The 25,644-nt window shown below is 36.9% G+C and overlaps 1 protein-coding gene across 5 annotated transcripts in view; it reads right to left on the bottom strand.

The window, feature by feature from the left end:
* Positions 1-758: 758 nt before the first annotated feature.
* STIM2 (stromal interaction molecule 2) overlaps positions 759-25,644 on the bottom strand; it is a 189,401-nt gene continuing 164,515 nt past the window's right edge. For 4 of the 5 annotated variants that reach the window (XM_044946022.2, XM_045166303.1, XM_025290215.3 and 1 more), the window contains 6 exons: positions 20,566-20,733; positions 20,276-20,299; positions 19,773-19,873; positions 19,245-19,483; positions 7,092-7,365; positions 759-2,439 (listed from right to left, as the gene is read on the bottom strand). In XM_044946022.2, the coding sequence (XP_044801957.1) occupies positions 1,962-2,439; positions 7,092-7,365; positions 19,245-19,483; positions 19,773-19,873; positions 20,276-20,299; positions 20,566-20,733 (1,284 nt within the window). In that variant the 3' untranslated portion in view covers positions 759-1,961. The remainder of the gene's footprint in view (positions 2,440-7,091; positions 7,366-19,244; positions 19,484-19,772; positions 19,874-20,275; positions 20,300-20,565; positions 20,734-25,644) is intronic. The other variant, XM_025290216.3, reaches the window with a different exon arrangement.

A 25,644-nucleotide genomic window follows, 5' to 3' on the forward strand; every position in this document is an offset into this window, starting at 1 on the left:
TTGCTGGGCGTTCCTAGAGCCCTTCCTCCTCCCAGCCCCACTCCACACTGCAGCTTTTACCTTTTCTATTCATTCAACTGAAAAGTTCTCATTCCTTCTGCAGTTTTCAAAGGGAAGAACTTCTGCCTGGTTGTAAGAAGAAAGAAGATGTTCCCTTCATTCTGAAGAAAGTTTCCAGAACGCTTTTCAATTCTTTATGCAGTTTTTCCCCTTCCTCAACAGCTTTCGGGCCTATGTTCCTCAACTCTTGACCTTTCAGGTTAACTTACCTGATAATTAGTCCAAAACGCTATGTTAATTTCAATCAAAGTATTTAACTTATACCACAGTCTACTAAATATATAAATATCTGTGTATATATAAAAATCATTCAAGACCTTAACAGTTTTAACAACTGCATTAAAGTATGCAAAATTTATAGGCGTTGTTGGGAAACTGTTAATATTCTCACTAAAGTATTTCTTTGGAGTAAGTCTCAAATGCTGATTGTTTAATCAGCATTTTCATCTAAACAGGACTGAGTTGGACATTACCAGTTACAGCCATAAAGCTGAAAAACCATTCTAGTTAATATGCCACCAAACATCCACCCACACTGCATTCACCAGATCATTTTGACTGAATTTTTAAAAGAATTTGTTTAAGCAGAAACTCCTCAGATATTACTTTGTTGCTCCACGTGACAATCTTCACAGTAAAAGTTACCTTTATCATATGCTATCATTTAAACAAACTTTACAAATTAATACAACACAATCTAAATGCACCATAAATTTATATTTGTTAATCTTGATATTAGAACATTTAAACATTTCAAACTACATAAAAATATGACAAACAATATAAAATAGAAAGAAATTTGTTGACAACTTGCTTTCAAAACATCACTATTTCTTATATTGCAATTAAGCAAGAAGACAGTTTACACAGCTCTCCAGAAAACATATAGTGTTCTTAGTGGAGTGTTGTCAACAAAAATCAGCACAGTCCCACACAATAATGTCTGAGATTTATTATCTTTTCCACAGTACAAGTTTTTCACAAACCATAAATCCTTTGCAGTTATTAAGTCTGTAAACAAGTGCCTGAATTCCCACATTCCCCCACCTCAGGATATGCTTGTGAATGTTTTAAGTCCGTCAATCAAGTTTTTTAACTCTTCTACTTGTGTAAGGAATTAAAAGCCTTCTCTCTTTAAATTATTTATATTTTATCATACAGCCTGCAATGCAGAAAATCACAGTGAAAGCCCTGGGATAAACAAAACAACACGATCTTTACAGCAGGACCTGACACTTACAATGTTAAATGCATTTAAAGAAGCATCCCATAATAAAAGCACGGGTTTCCATTTCCAGAAATCAAGTCAATTAGAAATCCTAGGTTCTACTTAAAAACCCATTTTGATCTAAAAGTGAAAACAGTCCCCTATCCGTAGTCATTTTATAAACTCTATACAGTTTCACTTGCAGGGATTTTTTTCCAGTCTGGAAAACAGTAGTGCAATTAGTTTTACTCCTTTAAAGTTATTTCAGTCCAGGGTGTAAATAGCTCTGTGGAAAGATAAGAAGATGCTCTGGTAAACAAGAAAATTTTTGCAAGCCCATGCTGGCTTACTAGTCCATTAAAGCTTGTAAGTCCATAGTGGCTTTCAACAAAATGTTGTATATACACATCACTAATAACAAAGCAGAAATAAATAGGCAAAAAAGACTGTAAACTGTCTCATCTCTTAATGATTTTTCAGTAATAACTGGCTTGAAAAATTGATTATATAGTCATTTAAATAAGCAGACAGTAGACAGTTGCCCTTAAGGACATTCCACTATGGTATCCAGTCTGGAAAGCCTCAACGGAGTTACATTCCTAAAATTAAAACAAAAAAAGGGGGAGTGAAGGATGGGAGATAAAAGTTTAAAGATGTCACTTGAATGGAATTACACCAAGTCAGCCAAGCCAGTTCACTTAGATTTCTTCTTAAAAAGGCTTTTAATTTTTGATGGCTTTTTGCTTTTCTCTCCATTATGGCAAAGGTCATGTGGGATGCTGCTTATCCTGGCAACACTCGGGGCTTCCTGCACTGGCTTGCTGTCGTTGCCTGCGGAGGAACACGACGTATGGCGAGGTTTAGGCACAGGGATGCCACTGGAGAGCTGGTTCATGCTACACGATTTTTCCAGGATGCCATTGTATACTTTGCTGGCAGGGCTGAAGATCATGCTCTTCGTTTCCGTCAGACCCAGGCAATCAGGAGAACCCCGCGAGATGTCTGCAGTTAAGGGTGAATCTCCTCGCGATGAATCCTCTAGAGAGAGCTCATCTCGTGATATTTTTCGAGGAGACAACGTTTGGTATATCTCAAGGCTTGAAGGAGGAGACTGTTTCCTTCCAATGGAAGAATTTAAGGAGTCACATTCTGAAGCTGTGTCTGGCACTTCCCTGGATGAGAGAGAGGCAAAGGTAAAATTCTGTCAGTATGTTCTTAAGGTACCAGCAGATGTTCCAAGGAATCCTAACCAAAACAGCTTCCATAGTTTAAGCTATCATTCTGTACACAATGCAACAAAATTAGAAAACTGCTACTCTAAATAATATACTTATCAAAATTGTTTAATTTTTAACATAAACTATGATTGTTTCTATGAACAATCTAAAAAAACATCATAACTGAAGTTACAACTCCTTCAATTGTTAGAGAAATGAAAATGTTTAATTTTTACGGACTTTTATCATTTAGCTACTTCTGTGTTTTGTTTCCATACTGAAAACTTTTCTTACGAAATCATATATTTGACATATAGTTGAAAAGACGAATTATAGTCACTGCCTCTCCCTTTATTTTTTAGTCATTAAATTGACTGAATATAGCTTCCTAAGGAAGAAAGAAAAGAATATACTAAGCTAAAATATAACCTCTCCCAAGTTTAAAAAAGAAGGGGAGATCGGGGTAGGGAGTGGATGGCAGTAAGGTAAAGGATACAGTGAAAGGTAAGATGAAAGGTAAGGATACAGTGCTATTTCATATATTCTCACTTTATTCCTCTGTGATTTCCCTCACCTTCTCCATAGTTGAAAGAGAAATAAAGAAGACTAGGAAAATAAAGTTTACAACCTCAAAGCCAACATATAGTAAATGCTATCAGCTATTCCTTCCAAATATGCCTCACACCTACCTCTTTCTGCCTGCCCTGCTGCCACTACCCTTCTTCCTGCCCTACCTCAGGATTGCAGTAGCTTCCTGGCTTCCATTCTTGCTTCTCCCTTTCAGTTACTTCTCTGAACAGCCCTTAAAGTGGTTTTTAAAAACTCAACCAGAGCACATCATTCCTTTACTCAAGAAACTTTCCAATGCTTCCTCACTTGCTTAGTCTAGAATCCAAAGTCCTTGACAAAGTCCACTAAGACCAGCACGGTCAGTCCTTCGGCTGTCCCTCCAGCTGCACGCCGTACCATTTTCCGCCTCTGCCCTGTTCCTGCCACATGCCGACCTTGTGACCCCCTCAAGGCTGCTGCTCTTACTGTTCCCTCTGCCTCATCTTTCTCCCCTCTTCTTCTCTGCATGGCTTATGTCTCCCTGTCATTCACATCACTGCTCATATGTTCTCTCCTAGAGATGTCTCCCCAATCACCCTATTCAAAGCAGCTTTCTCTCTCCTTTTACCTGTCTTTGTTTAGCTTCCCAGAACTTAGCACTACCTAAAATATTTTATATTAACTTGTTTACAGTCAGTTTCCTCAGAAGAAAAGAGACTGAATGAAGATAGGGAGTCTTACTAACTTGTTTTTTCCTGGAATAGGGACAAGCTAATGGGGATATTTAATAAATAAGGGAGAAAGGGAGGGAAGAATAGGGATCATGTTATATTCATTTTCGTATGTACCATCCAGGTGAGATGAACAGCACTCACTCTATGAAAGGAATGACTACGAAATGAAAAGTACAGTCAGGGTAGGGTCAGAGTAAAAAAGTAACTGGCAAAAGAAATAAGGTGAGAGAAGGAAAAGAACTGAAGACAGAAAGGCAGGAACACGTATGATCATCACCCACCAGCTGGAACTAGGCCAGGACCTTGTCTCACCTGTCTTGGCAGCTCAAGTTTTTAGCAAGTACACGACACACAGCAAGGACTAAATTCGTATTTATGGAGTGAATGAAGTGAATCATCTCTCACTGTGGAGGACCTATGATTACTATCATGATTCACGTTATGGATGCATGTTTATGGCTTCTGACATGCATTTTAATATCATGCTTTAGATATATATTAGATTGCTAAATGTATTTAGTCTTTCTATGAACTTTACACATACATGTATGTGCAGATTGTCTATTACAACCACAAGCTCTCAGAAGGCAGAAAATCTCCTGGGAAAATAAGAGATTTAAATGATGCTTTCATTTTATATAGTTACATGTACTACATACTTTTTCAAATGCTTTTACAACTTGATAATGGATAGTGCTAACAGGGGGCAAGAGGCAGTTCAGACAGCAAGAAATGACTCAGAAATCAATCACTGGTAAGGACTTTTCTGCAAGGCTTTTTTCTGGAGTAGATGTCCATTAATCAAATAGTGCATACATATATATATATATACATGTCACTGTTCCTAGAAGCTGTTCAGCTTCCAGAATCAGAAGCTGATTTAGTTAAAATTTTATGAATTTACTCTTTATTCTGTTATGTTCTTTGGCTGGTTTGTGTATGAAATTCTAAACTAGGTTAAAAATACTCCAAAATCTAGTTTCTAAAATCTAAATAATGTGTAAAGAGAATATCAGTCTAAGTTAGGAAACCTAGATTCCTGTCCTGGTCCGGCCATTAATCAGCTGTACAACCTTGGGCAAATCACTTAATCAGATCTCAATTTTCCTGACAAACTAAGAGAATTTGATTAACTTCTAATATTTCTTCTAGTTCTCACATCCTAATTTCAAAACAATAATAATCTGAAGTGTTGCTTCTTCTGTAATAACTTAGTCAGATTTGGAATACAGGTCCAGTGCACCTTAAAATCTCCCATTTTTTTCTACAACATATATTCTTTGGAATGTTGAACTTAATTGTATATACCATTTATGTCATTTTTCTACCTTTTTCCCCCCATATTGACATGTAGTTGAATTTATGTAAGTTTAATGCATGTGCAACACGACTTAAAGTAAGGTTTAAATGAGTGTGTACATGTAATAATGTGTAGGACATAAAAAGATCAGTAAATAGTAAATGCTTTATTTATTACCATTTTGTAAGGATTCTGGTGGTTCAACACTTAAAAAGACTAAGAGAAGAGGACGTTTTCTGAATCTAATTCTTCTCATATTTATCAGTGAGCTGTGAATTTCTGACAGTGCTTTGAAACAAGGACTGAACATTTTCATCCCTGCAAAAAATTCTAGACAATTTTTAATTCTAGAGTTTTCCTACCAATTTCTGTAAGCCACACAGAATTAGTTTTGTCAGTAAAGCCATCTTACTGGTGACTACCATTACACTGCAAAGGCTAGACAAAAAAAGCTAACTAGAAAGTGTTAACCAAGCAAAGCTGCATCAAATGCTCAGTAGCAATGAGGATACAAAATTTGTTCTATCTCCTTAGGAATATGCCATACTGATCACCTGCTAATCATACATTTTACTTCTGCTAGTAAGTAAAATAATGATATGTTAAAGAAAAAAAAAAAATCATGAGAGAGCCACCGGGGCTCATGGAAAATGTCCAGACCATTCTCTCTGGCTTTGTTTCTCTTAGGAGGGCAGGAAGAAGTCAGGCCACATAGCTATTAAGTAGCAGGATCAGAAACTATTAACAGTTTTCCTGTCACTTATTCCTCCTCCAAAAAAAGAATAAGGTTTAGAAAGAGAGATCCCAACAACATGAGGTCCCAATGGACTAGAACACACTGCTACTATATCCATTCTATAGAAAAAGAAACTGTTGTGAATATAAGTTCCTCCTTTAAGTTCCTACACCTTAAGCATCTGATACTGCATGCTTACTAGCAAGTACTAGCATGCAACAGAACAAATCATTAAGTGACAACAAATATTTTAAAACCTGAGGCATTCATATTTAATGTTTCTTTGTGCTCAAGCATACTGAGGTTCATGCCTTTACGGTTTACATATAAAACTGTTCATTCAGTTCAGTTCAGTTCAGTCGCTCAGTCATGTCCGACTCTTTGCGACCCCATGAACTGCAGCACGCCAGGCCTCCCTGTCCATCACCAACTCCCGGAGTTCACTCAAACTCATGTCCATCGAGTCGGTGATGCCATCCAGCCATCTCATCCTCTGTCGTCCCCTTCTCCTCCTGCCCCCAATCCCTCCCAGCATCAGAGTCTTTTCCAATGAGTCAACTCTTCATTAGACAAGTTGATATTCTGAGACTTGAGTCAATTGTGTTCAATGGCCTCTAATAGTTATATCTCAAAATATCCTAGGTCTGCAGTGGGCAGATTTCTAAGATGGTTCCCCAATTCCCAGCCCTGGTACACACACATCTTCTCCCAGTTAGTTATTAATCAACATTACCACAGGTGCTGCTATGAAGGGATCTTGCAGGTACAATTAAGGACCAAATCTGTTCATCTTTAGAGAGATTATTATTCAGGTAAGCCTTTTAAATTTGGGTCTAGAGATCAGAGATAAAGGAAGGCAGAGATTCCAAGCAAAGGAGGCACAGAGGCCACACGTGGATGGCAAGGAATAGCAGGCAGCCTCTGGAAACTGAGAGCAGCCCCAGCTGAGAGCACACACAGAAACCGGCACCTCAGTCCTAGCTCCACAAGGAACCAAACTCTGCCACAACCAAGTGCACTTCGATGAGGCCCCGCAAGCTCCAGGTGAGAACAAAGCCCAGCCAACACTTTGATTTTCACCTCGTGAGACCCTCAGCAGAAAACCTAGCCACACCAAGCTTGGACTTTCGCATGCAGAACTGACAGCTAATAAATGGGGTGTTGTTAGAAGCCCTGTGGTAATGTGTTATGCAGCAACAGAAAATCAATACCACACACCACTCCTTCCCACCCACCTCCTCCCACCCACCCAGCCAGACACAGACTGTACTTCATTCATTGCCAGTACCATTGCTTTTCTGCAGAGAAGTAGATGGCCTCCTCCTCCTCTTCATTCCGATACAGAGCAGGGCAACTTGACACGGAGAGGATATCTGGGTCAGGGGAAGGCAACGAGTGCTGCGTGTGTGGCGGATGGTGGGGGTGCCGCGGGTGTGACGGATGTGGAGTGTGTGCAGGAAGCTGAGCTCGCTGAGACTGGGGGGAGGACTGCATGATGCTGCGGCGGGAGCGACACAAGCTGCTGCTTCTGGCCAGTGGTGCAGCAGGTTTAGCCATGGTCCCTGAAAACCAAGCAGAAACAAATGGCAATGCTCATAAAGCCCACTGCTCCCTGCCTGCATGCTACACAGACACTGACGGGAGCTGGTGGCACTGCCAGCAGCGAATCTACCGTCACTGCAGGAAGTGACTGTACCCATGTTGCCATCCTCGCTCACCTATGATTCTCAGGAAAGCTAAGGAGTGAAAAAATGTAACAAAAATAAAAACAGGTCTGAAAAATAAACAGACGTGAACATAAACACTTGAGGTTTTAATATAATGATTGGCATTACTAACCTAAAAGCTTAAATATTTACCTATGATAACAAATCCTTATATTTAAAAATCAGCATAGCATAAAGACAGCACAACCTGTTTGAACACTGAGACATTTTAAATCAAGAATCATTAAATACTGTATATACAGTCTCACTACTTTTTAGACAAAGGTTAGATAAAAACTTGTTTCTTAAACACTGACTATTGTGGAACTAACCAGAAGTCTTAGATTACCTTCTACCTGCTCCTAGTCTCAGTCTAGACCTATGCTGATTGTAGACAAACTTCCCCTATATGCTTAAATCTTCACTGAATGGGCACCTCATTTCTTTGCCTTAATGGAAGCAGAGCTCTCCTAAGAACACCCTGCTCAAGCTGAAGCTATTCCTTCTTACACAACTCCTATCTGTGGCATCAGCACATCACACTGATGGCCTTCTCATTCCCCAATACTGTCTGTAAACTCTCACTCCTTGTATAAAAACGTGTTTCTTCACTGCTCACACTATTCAGCTCACACATGAATTTCTCACTTCCAACTCACTAGGCACTTGCTGTTCAGTCATTTTCTTCCCAGTTCATCCAACCTCTCATCAACTTGAGCCATCTCATCTGTAAGACCATCATCTTAACCAATCATGCTTCTCATCTCTTTTCACCAGACATTCACCTCTATTCTACTCCACCACCCACTCTCAGGCCTTGCTCTTACTGTTATTCAAAACTCCCATTTTTGAAATAGTAAGTTTAAGATACCAGATAATCTAGACTCTGATCACATTTCTACCTTTCAAGCTCACACGTCCTGTTCCTTCCACTACCTGTCCCTCAGTTCCATAAGCCTATTCTACTGGTTGTCCCTTCTGCTGACTTTATTTTCATCTTCTCTTCCATTTCCCATCAGCACTTAAAAATAAAAGTTGAAAAAACAAACTCGAGAAACAGATAAACCACAACAGTGACAACAAAGCCTCCTCTACGCTCAGCCTGTTTTCAATGAACATCGCTATTCCTTCTCATGTAAATGATCAGAGTTGCTTTCTCCTCTACTCTATCTTCACTCACTCAGGAAAGAAATGGTAAAGTGCTCCCATATGATTTCGCTACAACTACTGTTAACAAAGTTATGATAAACGTCCTCACTGCTAGGTTCAGTGAGTATCTCCACCCTTTCTTACCATCGAATCAGCGCGTGACGTTATTAGTTTGTCCTTTCCTCGACTTCTCCAACCATCTTCTCACCTCTTCCTTTACTCACCGCTTCAAAGTTCTATTCTAGGCCTTGTTCTATTCTTGTTCCACTTTTTCTTCTCAACGAATTTCACCCACTCCCATTACTTCAAACTATCCTTTGCAGTCAACAGAAGTCCAAATCTGTGACTCCAGCTTTCATCTTTTTTCTAAACTTTGGAACTTCACATTCACCTGCTTACTGGACATTTAAGTATTCCACAGATGTCCATACTGAATTCAACATTTTCCTCCCAAACACACTCCTCCTTCTCTGTTCTTTACCTTGGTTTAAAAAAAAAAAAAAAGCCATTACACCTCACCTAGTTATATGAATTGGACAAACCAGATATTCTTGATACTCTTCTTCCTTCATCATAATCTACATCTAGTTAATCATAAAGTGTTTCTAATTCTACCTCCTCAATATCTCTCACATCTGTCCACTCCACCCTCCACCACCACTGCATTATGCTGAACTACTGTACCAGACTAATAACTGATCTTTCTCCTCCAACTTACTCTCCATGCAGCAGCCTACACAATCTCTTTATGATGGAAAAGGAATATGACATTTTATTGCCTAGAACACTTGATTTCCATTAATTCTAGGATTAGGATAAAGCCAAACACCTTAACATGGCTTAGAATGCCCTATTTATCTAGCCTCTAATTTGGAACTGGTGTCCCTCTTCTCTGTTATAGGAATACTAGGGAAAGATATTCATTTCACACTTCCATTCCTCATCTCATCTCTCCCTTGACCTTTTATTTCAGGTTTTTGCTTAAAAAGCAGCTCCTCCAGGAACTTTCCTAGCCCCTTCAAATTTAAGGTCAGCATTTCCCTCCTTGTTCTCACATGGCAATACCACAGAGTATTTTCACATCATAAAACTTTTCACATTGCATTGCTCTTGTTGGTCTTCCACTAGACTGCATGTTTCATGAAAGAACTGACTGTGTAAAATGTTCGGCACTGCATCACAACAATTAGCACAGAGCCAGGCAAAAAAGCAGATGTACAATAAGTATTTACTGAGTGAATCAGTAAGCTGAATTCAGTGAATGAATCAATGAACAACTCAAACAGAAACAGCCAATGAAATATCTTGATGGAGTAAAAAAAAGAAGGTGAAATTGAAGGGACTATTTTCATAATACTTGACTACCTCCATAATGGACTACCTCCATATAAGGCTTTTTTGAAGCACAAATCATACAATAAGAAATACTTATAATTTAGCAGGCCAACAGTTAGAATTTTACTTACTTATGATTCATATATTACAGAACTAGAAGATTTGCAATATCGGAATCTTCCAAAGTCCAGTATCACTTCGCCAAAGAAGAAAGAACATCCTACAAATACTAAAAGAATGTATCCAGGCTGACACAGATAATTAAGTTCTACAACTCTTAGTATATGATGCAGCCATTCTCATCAGCCACTGCTTATTTGGTATATACAGTAAAATGTAGCCATATTCAGCCATGACTAGGAGTGATGAGAAAGACTGGGAAGAATTAGGGTTCCTTGCTTACAAAAATTGAGTATTACTCACAAATATGGAAAGATGTGTCTCTAAGAAGGTTTAAGAAAAAAATTAAATATATTACATGAGGAAAATTCTAAGTAATCCAATAAAAAATATAACACAAAGATAAGAACCAGTACACGGGTCACATATGGAATTGTTTACAACTCTACAATTCTTTTGAAAAATTTTCTTCTCACATATGTTGCCATCTCTTTCACTTAAAGAAATGTACAAATCTTTCCATTAGAGGTATATATACTTACCGAGTTGAGGGTCCTTCTTCCTTGTGGCTTAATGAGGTCTACAGAAGCCTGCACTCAGTTATAACACCGTAAAACTCAAGGAGAATTAAAAAGCAGTTTGCTTTGACCTTGGTAACAAACTCTTCTATACATAGGTGAGTATGTTTAATATCTCCAGGCAATTATTAATTCTCAATGAAAGTCTACAGCCATCCCATCCTGTGATTTATCAGAGTAGTTGAGTGAAACACTGAAGTTTACTATACAGAAATTTATTTGAGATAATTTTTCATTCTAATATCAGTAATTACATACAGAAGCAAAGCGGTTTAATATGACGCTATTTTGCAAACTGTATTTCCTTATGACAAAGAAGGTAAAACTCTGTTTTGAATAAGGGGATCCCCCTACCACCAACCAAAAATAATAAGTAATATATGGATTTCTGGTTCTAGCAATATGGCAGTCAAAGATAACCTGACCACCATTCCCAACCCCTCAGCCCCTAACCACACATTTTAAATATCCTCAAATACTTCAATACGTGGAATAAAATAAAACAATAGTTTTAAGTGCATAGCTGAGTTTGAAAGGAAGAAGAGAAAATTCTCAGATGCCAAACAGAAAGACCAAAGCCAGAGCTAACAGGCTTGTGAGTGATGTGGGAACTGCGGTGGGAGGGGCTCAGTCTCAGTAATTTAAGGCTTTGGGTTTTAATTTGGGGCTATAAGTGACAGCTAGAGCCCACATAAGGGGAGGAAAAGGAATCAAGAGTGAATGTTCTGGATAAAAGCCTGGTCCTGGAAGGGCCACCACCCTCCTCAGTGGGAGGGTGTATTATTGCAAAAAAAATCTGACCAACGAACAAAGGAACTTCCTTCAATGCAAGTTCTGTCGATACAGGAATCTAAAAAGGTTCTTGTGGAAACATCAGTACTCTGGGTGTTCAATACTCAAACTCAGTACAAGCTAACTCATACTACCTTGGAGACCAAGTTTTTACTACCACAAAAGTCTGTGAAACTCAAATTCAAGAAGTTAACCAAAACAAACAAACAAACAAAAAAAAGGATCGTTCTGAGTAGGTGAAGCCCTTGAAACTACTGCCAGAGCAAAAGAAATCATATTGAGGAGCTCTTCACAAAGTGTTTCCCAGGAGGAAGGGAAAAAAGCAAATCCCTTTAAGATAGTTCTTACTCCTACTCCTCACAAATGTTTCCCAGGAGGAAGAAAAAAAAAAAGCAAATCCCTTTAAGATAGTTCAGTAAAGCACTTTAAAACAGGAGAAGCCATCTGCTATGCAAACTCAAGAAACAGGTGCAATAATTCATCAAGAACACCAAGTAATACAATTATCAAAAAAAACTAAAAAATAAGATGTTTAAGATCATTAAATTATAAAATAAAAACTGAAAATATGAGAAAAGTAAAAGCATTAAAAAACAAGTAGATTTTATGAAGAATCAAGGAGAACAGAAATGAAAACTCACTGAAATTGAAAATTCAAGCAACAGGTTAAACAAAATTAGAGCTGCAGAAAGAATAAGTAATCTAGAAGACAAATCTAAGGAAATTTCTCTGAATGCAGCACAATTAGATAAAAAGAAAGGTTAAGAGATATGGAATATAAAATAAAATCCAACATGTAACTAGAGGCTAATATTAGTCTTATATTTCTATACAGCTAATATTAAAGTAGGAGTAAACAGAAAAAAAATAATATTCAAAGAGAAAATTACTAATAATTTTCCATAACTGAAGAGAGATATACATCTTCAGATTCAAAAGCATACCAAGTATCTGGGGAAAATTCTATACCTAATTATATTACAATAGAACTATATTATAAAAGAAAATGAAAACATTCTCTAGGCAATGAGAGAAATAAGAGATTAACTAAAAAGAAATGAGAACAATCTACCTTACTAGAACTTCTCAGCAGTAACAATAAGGGGCCAGAAAATGCTCTCAAAATACTATGGGAGAAACAATTATTAATTTAGAATTTGATATCCTATTAAATAACTATTCTAAAGTGAGAGTGAAAAAAAAAAGACATTTTCAGGTTAAGAAAAAATTTACCACTCCCAGTCACTCCCTGAAAGAACTTTTATCAAAAAATATATTTTTAAGGAAGAAGAAAAAAGGAAAGAATGAAGAAAATACAATGAACAGAGAAACACATAAATATTTCTCAACAATGATGGAATAAAACAATAAAAAATGATTTTTGCAGGGTAGTCAAAAAAAAATACTAGACAACATTAATATATAAGATGGGGAGGGGAATGTCTAAAATTAAAGGATCTGAAGATAGACAAGCTGAGAAGAGGTGTAGAAAATAGACAAAATAATATGCCTGAGATAAATCCAAATGGATCAACAAGCAGATTAAATGTAATTAGATTAAGTTGACCACAGCTGGCAACAGAAATCCTCAAAGAGAATGCAATGAAGTAACAGTTACTGCTATTTCTTATACAGACATATTCTAGAGTCTGATGATGGATTAAGTAAAGAAAGAGAAAAGATTATGTTGGCAAATATTAATGAAAAGAAAGCTCCTTTAGCTATTTTAATATCAAATAATACAAACTTGAAGGCAAAAAGTACTGTTAGCTAGCTGTACAGCAGTCTCTGCATAATCATAAAAGAACAGCTGATCTTCTAAAAAGATACAGTGAACTTGTATTTACCACATAACTTGGTTCAAACTATATAAAACAGAAATGAGCAGAATCACAAGAATAAACTGATAAATATGAGCATTATTAACACATCTTTCTGTAACTGATAGAAAAGTAGACAAAAATGTAGGTATATAGAAGATTTTTCATAACTAATACATGATTTAACTAACAATGTAGTGCCCTATAACTAACAACTAGGAAAACAGTTTTCAGATATGTGTGCAAAATTTTAAATATTCAATCAAATAAATTCTAGGTTATGAACCAAGTCTCAGTTCAATTCAGTTCAGTTGCTCAGTTGTGTCCGACTCTTTGCGACCCCATGAATCACAGCATGCCAGGCCTCCCTGTCCATCACCAACTCCCGGAGTTCACTCACACTCACGTCCATCGAGTCAGTGATGCCATCCAGCCATCTCATCCTCTGTCGCCCCCTTCTCCTCCTGCCCCCAATCCCTCCCAGCATCAGAGTCTTTTCCAACGAGTCAACTCTTCGCATGAGGTGGGAAAAGTACTGGAGTTTCAGTTTTAGCATCAGTCCATCCAAAGAACACCCAAGACTGATCTCCTTTAGAATGGACTGGTTGGATCTCCTTGCAGTCCAAGGGACTCTCAAGAGTCTTCTCCAATACCACAGTTCAAAAGCATCAATCCTTCAGCGCTCAGCTTTCTTCACAGTCCAACTCTCACATCCATACATGACTACTGGAAAAACCATAGCCTTGACTAGACAGACCTTTGTTGGCAAAGTAATGTCTCTGCTTTTGAATATGCTATCTAGGTCATAACTGAATATGCTATTCAGCATAATTGAATATGCTATTCAGGTCGTAACTTTCCTTCCAAGGAGTAAGCGTCTTTTAATTTCATGGTTGCAGTCACCATCTGCAGTGATTTGGGAGCCCCAAAAAATAAAGTCTGACACTGTTTCCACTGTTTCCCCATCTATTTCCCATGAAGTGATGGGACTAGATGCCATGATCTTTGTTTTCTGAATGTTGAGCTTTAAGCCAACTTTTTCACTCTCCTCTTTCACTTTCATCAAGAGGCTTTTGAGTTCCTCTTCACTTCCTGCCATAAGGGTGGTGTCATCTGCATATCTGAGGTGATTGATATTTCTCCCGGCAATCTTGATTCCAGCTTATACTTCTTCCAGCCCAGTGTTTCTCATGATGTACTCTACATAGAAGTTAAATAAGCAGGGTGACAATATACAGCCTTGACGTATTCCTTTTCCTCTTTGGAACCAGTCTGTTGTTCCATGTCCAGTTCTAACTGTTGCTTCCTGACCTGCATATAGGTTTCTTAAGAGGCAGGTCAGGTGGTCTGGTATTCCCATCTCTTGAAGAATTTTCCACAGTTTATTGTGATCCACACAGTCAAAGGCTTTGGCATAGCAATAAACCAGAAACAGATGTTTTTCTGGAACTCTCTTGCTTTTTCGATGATCCAGCAGAAACAGATGTTTTTCTGGAACTCTCTTGCTTTTTCGATGATCCAGCAGATGTTGGCAATTTGATCTCTGGTTCCTCTGCCTTTTCTAAAACCAGCTTGAACATCTGGAAGCTCACCCTTCATTTATTGCTGAAGCCTGGCTTGGAGAATTTTGAGCATTACTTTCCTAGCGTGTGAGATGAGTGCAACTATGCGGTAGTTTGAGCATTCTTTGGCATTGCCTTTCTTTGGGATTGGAATGAAAACTGACCTTTTCCAGTCCTGGGGCCACTGCTGAGTCTTCCAAATTTGCTGGCATATTGAATGCAGCACTTTCACAGCATCATCTTTCAGGATTTGAAATAGCTCCACTGGAATTCCATCACCTCCACTAGCTAGGAAAATAGTTTTCATATATGTGTGCAAAATTTTAAATATTCAATCAAATAAATGCTAGGTTATAAACCAAGTCTCAGGAGATACCAAAGAATAAATGTTATAAAGGTGCAAGTCTCTAACCAGGACACAATTAGAAATGGATAAGTGAAGATATTTTTAAAAAATTAAGGACCAAATAAACAACTAAACAAACACACTACATTTGGAAATGAAAACATATACTCCCAGGTAATTAATATCTCAAGGAAGAGACATGTTAAAAGTTGGAAACATTTTTAAAACTAGATGATGATCAAACTACACATATCAAAACTCGTAGGGTTCAGTTAAAGTGGTTCTCGGAGGGAAATCTATAGCCATAAAATCATATATTAGCAAAATAGGAGGCCTGAAAATTCATAAACCATTTTGAAAACAACTTGGCAACAACTCTTAAGAAATGCCTTCCCAACAACTTAAGAGATTTCTAGGTGTCCACCCAGAGAAACTCTCCAAGTCAGGAAGAAGGAGACAGAGATAAGGATACTCACCGCAGTGTTGTTTGCAAGAGCGTAAGAGCAGAAAGAAATGGCAACCCACTCCAGTTCTCTTGCCTGGAGAATCCCAGGGACGGGGGAGCCTGGTGGGCTGCCGTCTATGGGGTCTCACAGAGTCGGACATGACTGAAGCGACTTAGCAGAAAGAACCTATCTTGGCAGAAAAATGGATAAACTGTAGTTTACTACCTTGTGTGTGTTCACTCATTAAGGTGTGTCCGACTCTTTTCAAACCCATGGACTGCAGCATGCCAGGCTTCCCTGTCCTTCACTGTTTCCCGGAGTTTGCTCAAACTCATGTCCATAGAGTTGGCGATGCTATCTAACCATCTCTTCCTCTGCCATTCTCTTCTTTTTTGGCCTTCAATCTTTCCCAGCATCAGGGTCTTTTCCAATGGGTCAGCTCTTCACATCAGCTGGCCAGAGTACTGGGGCTTCAGTTTCAGCATCAGCCCTTCCAGTGCATATTCAGGGTTAGTTTCCTTTAGGATTGACTGGTTTGATCTCCTTGGAGTCCAAGGGACTCAAGAATTTTCTCCAGCACCATAATTTGAAAGCATCGATTCTTCAGTGCTCAGCCTTCTTTATGGTCCAACTCTCACATCCGTACATGACTACTGGAAAAACCACAGCTTTGACTACACGGACCTTGTTGGCAAAGTGATGTCTCTGCTTTTTAATATGCTGTCTAGGTTTGTCACAGCTCTCCTTCCAAGTAAAAAGCATCTTTTAATTCTGTGACTGTAGTCACCATCCACAGTGATTTTGGAGCCTAAGAAAATAAAATCTGTCACTGCTTCCACTTTTCCCCCTTCTATTTGCCATGAAGTGATGGGACTGGATGCCGCAATCTTAGTTTATTACTACAATACATAAATAAATATACTGTGGTTAACTCATATTAAACCGTTTTAGTGAATTTAATTAATCTGTATATAAACATGGAAATTCTCTGAAACATACTGGTGAGCAAAAAGTTGTGAAATGATACCTACAGCGTGATAATATTTATGTACATTTTTAAACAACCAATTGTATCTACTGCTTACAGCTATAGCTGCACGTAATAAAAGTACAAAAGGCTTTAGAAGACACATAACAACTTTAGTAGGAAGGGGAGATGACTTATTTTCTTTTTTCAGAGAAAAAGAAAGATGAATAAAGCAAAATGTTATCTTCATAGTAAATAAGTAATTTATTTTCAGCATTTTTAAGCATATCGGAAGAGCTTTATAGTAAGAAATTTTAAATAAATTGCTACTACAATCCTACTATAAATATTTACTAGATACTATAAAGGCCATAGGAAAACAACTATTACCCGTTCTCCTATCCACACAGAGCTAACCTTTGATAATATTTTGTTTTTTTATTTGTACATACTTAAACATATACAATATTATTCTGTATATGGTTTTATAATCTTTTATTTGGCACTTAACATACCATAGGCAGGTCTCCTTGTCATTACTTCACACTTAGACAATTTACCACACATCCATGGTGCAGATTTAAAACTGCTTTAAAGAATATATAATGAAGATCCTTCATTCTACCCTAGACCCTAGTACTGCTGCCAAGTTTATCTATCAGGTCTAGAAATTATGCTTTCTGTCACTAAACAAAGTATTACTTTTGTGCCACTGGGTGGAGACAGAGCTCTCAAAGTGTAATCTCTGGTATAACTTATTTTTCACAGATAATAAAATTCAGCATTTCTAAAACATCATACTGAATTTAAAATCAGTTCTTGTACTTTCTTATTTTTAAAAGTTCAGATTTCCCTGTATATCACAATCATAAAGAAATTATTCACATTTAGTTGTAAGTTTTGTTTTAAATGCACATGTAGATATCTTGTCCTAATCAAAAAATACTTTAAAAAAAAAAGGAAAGAAAAAAACTGGTTAATTTTAGGGAATACATATATACATACTTCTGATATTGAGTAATGTTTCTAAGGAGAACTTAACTAAAAAGCTATCATTTTCAAACAAAACCATATACTTACAAATCAGTATGGCATATGGCAAGCTTAAAGGCAGCCTAAGGGAACATAATTCTGATAAACACAAGTTGACAGCAGAGGGGCCCACATCTAGATAAAACTCTGCAATCCTCACTATTCTGCAGCATGTGGCAGGTGAAGTGACTGAGGTCACACACTTGCAGTATGTAAGTGCAGTGAATACTGCATACAATCTGCCCTCTCCCCTGTTCCTCTTGTAAGAGGTTAGTGTCTCTCCAGTCTGCTTGTATTACCTGTCTACCATTAAACTAGATAATTAAAATCACAGATATGAACACAAGCAAATAGGTCACTAATTATTTGCAAATTTAGGGCTTTATTTCATAAAATTGCTTTAAAATTAGAACACTTTCTAAATCTTAACTTTTAGGAAAGCTCTAACAACTGACAGAAAAATTCAATTTCATAAAATTGCTTTAAAATTAGAACACTTTCTAAATCTTAACTTTTAGGAAAGCTCTAACAACTGACAGAAAAATTCAATTTCATAAAATTGCTTTAAAATTAGAACACTTTCTAAATCTTAACTTTTAGGAAAGCTCTAACAACTGACAGAAAAATTCAAACTGGAAAATCGTCATATATCATGATTTGTCTCAAATCTCTGTGTAAGTTTTCAACTGATCAATGATTAAATTTTGTGCTCCATTCTTTGGAATCTTGTTCTATATATACTGTTTCAAAAGGGTTACAAAGATTGGGAAAATGTATCAGACAAGCAATAATAAGGATAAATAGTTCTTCAAATAATTTCTAATGTAAGAAATATATATTTTAAATGTAATCTCTGTAACTTTGCAAAAATTCCAAATATTAATAAATTATAAAATATTAAAACTTCACCTTTCTACCAAAATGTAGAAACATTGTAAGCATCTTCAAAGAAAAGAGCATAACAAAGCAATTATAATGAAAATTGTACATTTTAAAACCACCTCTGGGAGAAGCACCACTTTCTAGCAACAAAAAGATGTATTTTATAAACATAAACACATTTAACTTTGTTTAAAGTTGAATGGATTTAGTGCTTTATGAGTTAAATACAGCAGGATAATATTCTCAAATAAAAAGACAGAATTGGAAAAGCAAAACAAAATACTATGAAACATGCCTATTGGGACAGCAACTCAATTTAAAATAAGCTGACTGGCTCAAAGTCACAGAGTTGGTTAGTGAGTGGCAGAGCTAGGACTGGAACTTAGGTTTCTAAGGCCTTCCACTAATTTTTAGTTTCTACTATAGATAATGCTATCATATGAAAGGATGTTTTGCCTCAAAGTTCAGCATTTCATTCATACAATGACTTAGCATGTATGATGTGCTATTATATATGTGTACATACATATGCATACCACACATACCTTATACAGTATTCTCAAACAGTAAACACAATGAACAAAAAGAAAAAAAATGAAGAATTAACTAAATTTTATTACAGATTTCAAAGCAAATGATTCATAAAAGCTATGGTACAAAGTTAATTGTCAAATTGTATCAACTCTTTTTTGAACCAACCACTTACCCGGAAACTGTGACACTATTGGGGGTGTATCTTCATCTAAATCATCTACTCCTCCAGCTATGGGATAGGGTGGAATGGAGACTCTGGGCATCACCACCCAGCTGTGATCACAATAAAGGGAAGAGGTGAGGCTGGGGAGTCCCGAGTTATGGGCTATCTGAAAGCCACAGATCTTCTCTATCTGCTGCCAGCGAAAAAGTCGTTCTCGTAAACAAGTTGTCAACTCAGAAAGAGCTTTCCTGGAAAAGCCAATATAGGAATTACTTCTTGCATCAAAAAGTCTTTAATACAGCACTGAAAACAGGCAACTATATCAGCAGAGGCAGTTAACCAATTTCCAGAAGAAATTATCCCCTCTTAGAATGAGCATAAAGGATATAATAGAACATGATTAAATGACAAATTAAAACATAAATTGTCTATATATAACAAAATGAAAAATTGTCTATAATTACAAATTAAAACAAATTGTCTATAAATTTTATTTCTACACAATAGACAGACAGATAACTGCAATAAGATTCTTACTTTGCTTCCAGAATTTTGTGGTCTACCTCATCTAAGGAGGAGCTATGTGCAACATGTAGAGTTCCAAAGACTGTGCTCCTCTTCTTTTTGATTTTCTCTGCCTACAAGCCCAAGGAGAGAAAAATAAGCCTCAGTTTGGGGAAAAAAACACACACTAATAAGGTTTATTTTGTCTTGAATATATTAATAATTATAAAATCAATAGAGAATTATTAGCCAAGACATAGCCCTATTTTCTAAAAAAGGAAAACAGATGAGGGAGAAAGCATGCTTTCCTAAGCCAAACTCTGTTCTGGAGAATTTTTTCTCTTTATTTCCATGGATCAGAAAGACCTGACTCTTCTATTTAAAACTAGAAGAAAATAAACTATATCCTACTGCAATGGCGGTGTTAGTGAATGCACTGAGTTTTTTATTGTTCTTTTTCACTAGAAATCAGAATAAGACTCAATAATTTCACACAATTATTAATAGTCAGACATTAATTTCTAGTAACTACTAACCTGAATCAGATATGAAGCAGCAACCTAGAGGAGAAAAGCTCTGTATAAAACATTTATGATCATGATAGTAGGGATGATTTTTAAATGATACTAAGGTCATTCAGAAAGGTCTACCCTTCTCTTAAAAAAGTAACTTTACTCTTCAGCCTATGATTACAAGAGTCAATCTACCCACTAAGTTCCAATTCATGAAAGAATCTGTGATACTAAAAATTTTATTCAGGCCTTTACACACCAACTGGTTAATCCCTTTAGAAATGTTAGTAAGTTTAGTCAATATAGTCGAGTACCTCATCCTTAGCAATAGCTAGCTGCATTTCAGCATTCTGTCTTTTTATATTGTAGTACTGGACTTCCACTTCATGTGTTAGCTGAAGCCATTTCTGAAGTGCATCTGGAACAGACCAGCTGCTTCTGAGTTCAAATTCTTTTTCTGCCTTTTTTAGAGCCATTCGAACCTGAGAGGGAGGGAGAAAAAAAAAAAAAAAAGAGGAGGAGGAGCGGAGGAGAGGGAGGTAGAAAGAGATGCAAAGGCAAGTGGCAGAAGTTGGAGACAGAAAGAGAAATTTCTCTTTTTTAAAACTATTTAAATTAAGTTTAAAAAAAAAAGAAATTAAGATTTTTTTTAAGTACCAGAGTTAAAAGAAAAAAGCAATTTGAATTATACTCTTTGTAAAATCACAGTCTAAAATGATATTTCTAACATTAAAACAAAAGTTAAAGGTTTAAGTACATCTTAAACTCACTAAGCAAGGTTGTAAAAAGCCAGAGGGTAAAAGGGAGCTTACATCTCTCTTAGGTTGCAATACTGCATTTTCACATTTTACAATAGCCAGACTCAAGTGAGAGACAAAAACCCAGGGCATGTACCAACTGAAATGGATAGTATTTTTCTCATAACATGTTTTTTTTGTTTGTTTATGGACAGGATATGAAGAAGTATCCAAAAAAGGGTGAATACTTGTCCTATTACCCCTTCTAATGTTCCCAGAAGACTCTGCTGGGAACTATACACTATATAGACTCTGCTGGGAACTATAAACTATAATTATACACTCATTTTTAAAGTAATTATACCATTTTAAAAAAGGTTTTCAGAAATCTTCTTTATGCCAGTTATTTCTCATTGTTATGAGCACATCTGACTCTTATAGTCTGTTTTATATCACCTCTATTTAATTTTTTCCTGCTTGTGACATATCAAAAAGTAGATAAATTAACACCTGCAGACCAAATGTAAATTTCAAGAAAACAGACTGTGAGTGAGATTCATCTTGATTTTTCCAAGTAAAACTATGAATAGCTTCAGTGTCAGAATGTGCAAGTTTTTCTTCTAGTCAACTTTTAGGGAAGCCAGACAACAAACAGAAAACTAAAATGCTTAGTGTGTGAGTTTGTGAGGTGGCATCAAGTGCTAACAAAAAACCTTTTAGGGACAGTCTAAGAAAATGACACAGAGGAAGAGATAAGCTATTCTAGGAATGATTCATTTAAAAACTAGCAAGAGCTCAAGCTAAGGATGTGTAAAGATACATGATGGAATTTATGAAATTATGCACACATATTCAAGACCTTCAGACATCCTTCGGGAGCACCAAAACTGCAAATTAACTTTTCCAAAGTTAAGTAAACTGAAACTTCATTCCTAAACTAACGTGCATAGGAATGTCTGATCTGATAAAATCTAATTTATTTAAATAAATCTTACATGCCAGAGTAAACTAGAATACTAGACACAAATTTCTGATAAAGAGAACAGCTGTCAGATACTACAAGAAAAAAAATGTAGAAAAATATTTTTAAAAACTTTTTCAAGTTTCCTAAAAACTTTCTAAAACTCTAAAACCATCAGACAGGAAGTAAATAATTCAAAATATAGACATTAACAGGGAAAGTAAAAGAACACTTACTTAAGACAAATCATAAGCAACACTTGCCTGACGCGATTAGCTATGCAATATGCTTGGGACAATACTGTGCTTAATAAGACAGCTGGCAGAGCCCTGCGGCGTCCCTGCTAATCTCTCAAGAAAGAAGCTGAGCTCAGGTCCTGTGACACAGAGTTCCATGTAACACTACAAAGTGAAGGTCACATGCCCGTTTTCTTATAAAGCTAAAATTTCTGTACATTTTCATTGTCAGGTAAGTATACAGATAATCTGAACAAATTCACTCATGTTTTTCTCATTAAGATTTTCCTTAAAGTTCTGTCCATAAATGTATTTCCCCCAAAGAGCTCAATAAAGAGGGAAATAGATGCAGTGAAAATTGAATAATTAATAGTTTTTACAACAATAAACTAAGTTCTTTCAAAATACAATAATTATATAATTTTTGTGTCTTAGGACTAAAACAGTACTAAAAACATGGTATCACACATAAAAACAACCTAAGTATCTGAAAACATGGCTTCTGGACCTGACTTTATGATTTATACCTCTGTGAGCTTCTTTCAGAAAGGCAATGCCAAAGAATGCTCAAACTACCGCACAATTGCACTCATCTCACACACTAGGAAAAGTAATGCTCAAAATTCTCCAAACCAGGCTTCGGCACTATGTGAACCGTGAACTTCCTGATGTTCAAACTGGTTTTAGAAAAGGCAGAGGAACCAGAGATCAAATTGCCAACATCTGCCAGATCATGGAAAAAGCAAGAGAGTTCCAGAAAAACATCTATTTCTGCTTTATTGTCTATGCCAAAGCCTTTGACTGTGTGGATCACAATAAACTGTGGAAAATTCTCAAAGAGATGGGAATACCAGACCACCTGATCTGCCTCTTGAGAAATCTGTATGCAGATCAGGAAGCAACAGTTAGAATTGGACATGGAACAATAGACTGGTTCCAAAGAGGAAAAGGAGTACATCAAGGCTGTATATTGTCACCATGCTTATTTAACTTATATGCAGAGTACATCATGAGAAACACTGGGCTGGAAGAAGCACAAGCTGGAATCAAGATTGCCGGGAGAAATATCAATCACCTCAGATATGCAGATGACACCACCCTTATGGCAGAAAGTGAAGAGAAACTAAAAAGCCTCTTGATGAAAGTGAAAGAGGAGAGTGAAAAAGTTGGCTTAAAGCTCAACATTCAGAAAAGGAAGATCATGGCATCTGGTCCCATCACTTCACGGGAAATAGATGGGGAAACAGTGGAAACAGTGTCAGACTTTATTTTTCTGGGCTCCAAAATCACTGCAGATGGTGATTGCAGCCATGAAATTAAAAGACGCTTACTCCTTGGAAGGAAAGTTATGTCCAACCTAGATAGCATATTCAAAAGCAGAGACATTACTTTGCCAACAAAAGTCCATCTTGTAAAGGGTATGGTTTTTCCTGTGGTCATGTATGGATGTGAGAGTTGGACTGTGAAGAAAGCTGAGGACCGAAGAATTGATGCTTTTGAACTGTGGTGTTGGAGAAGACTCTTGAGAGTCCCTTGGACTGCAAGGAGATCCAACCAGTCCATTCTGAAGGAGATCAGCCCTGGCATTTCTTTGGAAGAAATGATGCTGAAGCTGAAACTCCAGTTCTTTGGCCACCTCATGCGAAGAGTTGACTCATTGGAAAAGACTCTGATGCTGGGAGGGATTGGGGGCAGGAGAAGGGGACGACAGAGGATGAGATGGCTGGATGGCATCACTGACTCGATGGACGTGAGTCTGAGTGAACTCCGGGAGTTTGTGATGGACAGGGAGGCCTGGCATGCTGCGATTCATGGGGTCGCAAAGAGTCGGACATGACTGAGCGAGTGAACTGAACTGAACTGAGCTTCTTTCTTTCCTTTCTGAGGCTTATTGTTTCGTGTATAACAGGGGTACTATGATTTGTCCTGATTTTAAGTTTCTTAAGACTTTAAGAACAAAATAATTTATGTATTTAAACCACACAAAATATAAAGTGGTACTACTATTCATCCAAAAGCTCTTGTTTAAAGGAAATTAAAAAAATATGTACCAGTTTTTCTGCCTTTTAATTTTGAGGAGTTCATTACCCATCACATAAAATACAATAAAGCTTTAAACTATGTGGAATTGTGGATTATGTGACATAATATGTAAATTAATTTCCCAGTTAAACTTACTTATATAAACAAAGCTTTTAATAGCAGTATGGGAAAACATGGACTTTGGAATAAGACGCATGTAATCATCTTCCCTTTGCCACATAATAGCTGTGTTACCTATGGCAAGTTATTTAACTTCTCTGCGTACACATATCATCTGTAAATGAGAATGTATCTATGTACAGTGAGGATTAAAATTTATGAGCAAACCATTTGCAATGATGTACACAGAATCAAGTTTTGGCACACAGTAAGCACTCATAAAATTGTGTTTCTTGTTACTATAATTATATTGGATAGAGTTCTTTTTAAATACCCAATTCTCTCCTTTACACTTACTGACTGAGGATCTCATTAGGATCATTAAGTTTGTGCTGGGTTGTAATATCCTGGTAATCTTAGGTTCTGCCATGGAGTGCAAGGCCTCGAGGCTCCAAGCCCCAGACTAGAATACTTGTGATTAAGAGGTCCTTCCTTACATGGTGTCTTTTCCTCTCACTGAGAGGCAGTCTCCATTATAATATGCTATCAGTTTATATCTCTATAGAAGATTTCCCTCTACTGCTTTCTGATTTGTTCTTTCTTATCTGCAAAGATCAGAAAAATAGTTAACAAACTTTTTAGTTTAGCACTGGGAACAAACCAAGACTTGAATTCTCATTGAGAAGAGGTATGGAGTTGTCACAGAAGTAAAAAACATAAAATTAATTCTCAAACACAGGGTAATTTTAGCTAGGCCTTTTTTGTGAACTCCTTGCTTCTTTACTACATTCTGTAGAAAGAAGGTTCTGTCAGGTAAACAGGACCAGACTGAAAAATAAGTCTAGGAGTCATTTTAGAGAACAAACTCCTTACAGGGAAAAGACTCAAAAGACAATGTCTAGGGTATGAGAGAAAGAAAAGTTAACAAAAGAGATAGCTGCATTCAGTCAGAGAAGTCCTACCAAAAATGACAATCCTGAAGGAACTAGCACCATACACTGAAAATTTTCTGATGAGTTTTAGTTTAAACCAAAACTCATTCATTACTTAATATTTATTTCATATTTAGCACTTGACTGAGAAGGCAACAGTGGATAAAGCAAAGTGGGAGGCAGAATACCTAAGTTCTTGGCCCTGTCTTACGAGTCACTCTCTAAACTTGAACACACTTTTTTGTCTTCATTTTGTTACTCAGATTCTTTATCAGTAAAGAAAGGGTCAAAGTCAGAAGAAGGAGATGACATTATGGAGCAGAGGTTGGAGGGACAGGCTTTGAAGAGGAAGGAAGGGGCCATGAGCCAAGAAATGCAGGCAGCC

Source organism: Bubalus bubalis, chromosome 7, assembly GCF_019923935.1.
Source record: "Bubalus bubalis isolate 160015118507 breed Murrah chromosome 7, NDDB_SH_1, whole genome shotgun sequence".
NCBI lineage: Eukaryota > Metazoa > Chordata > Mammalia > Artiodactyla > Bovidae > Bubalus > Bubalus bubalis.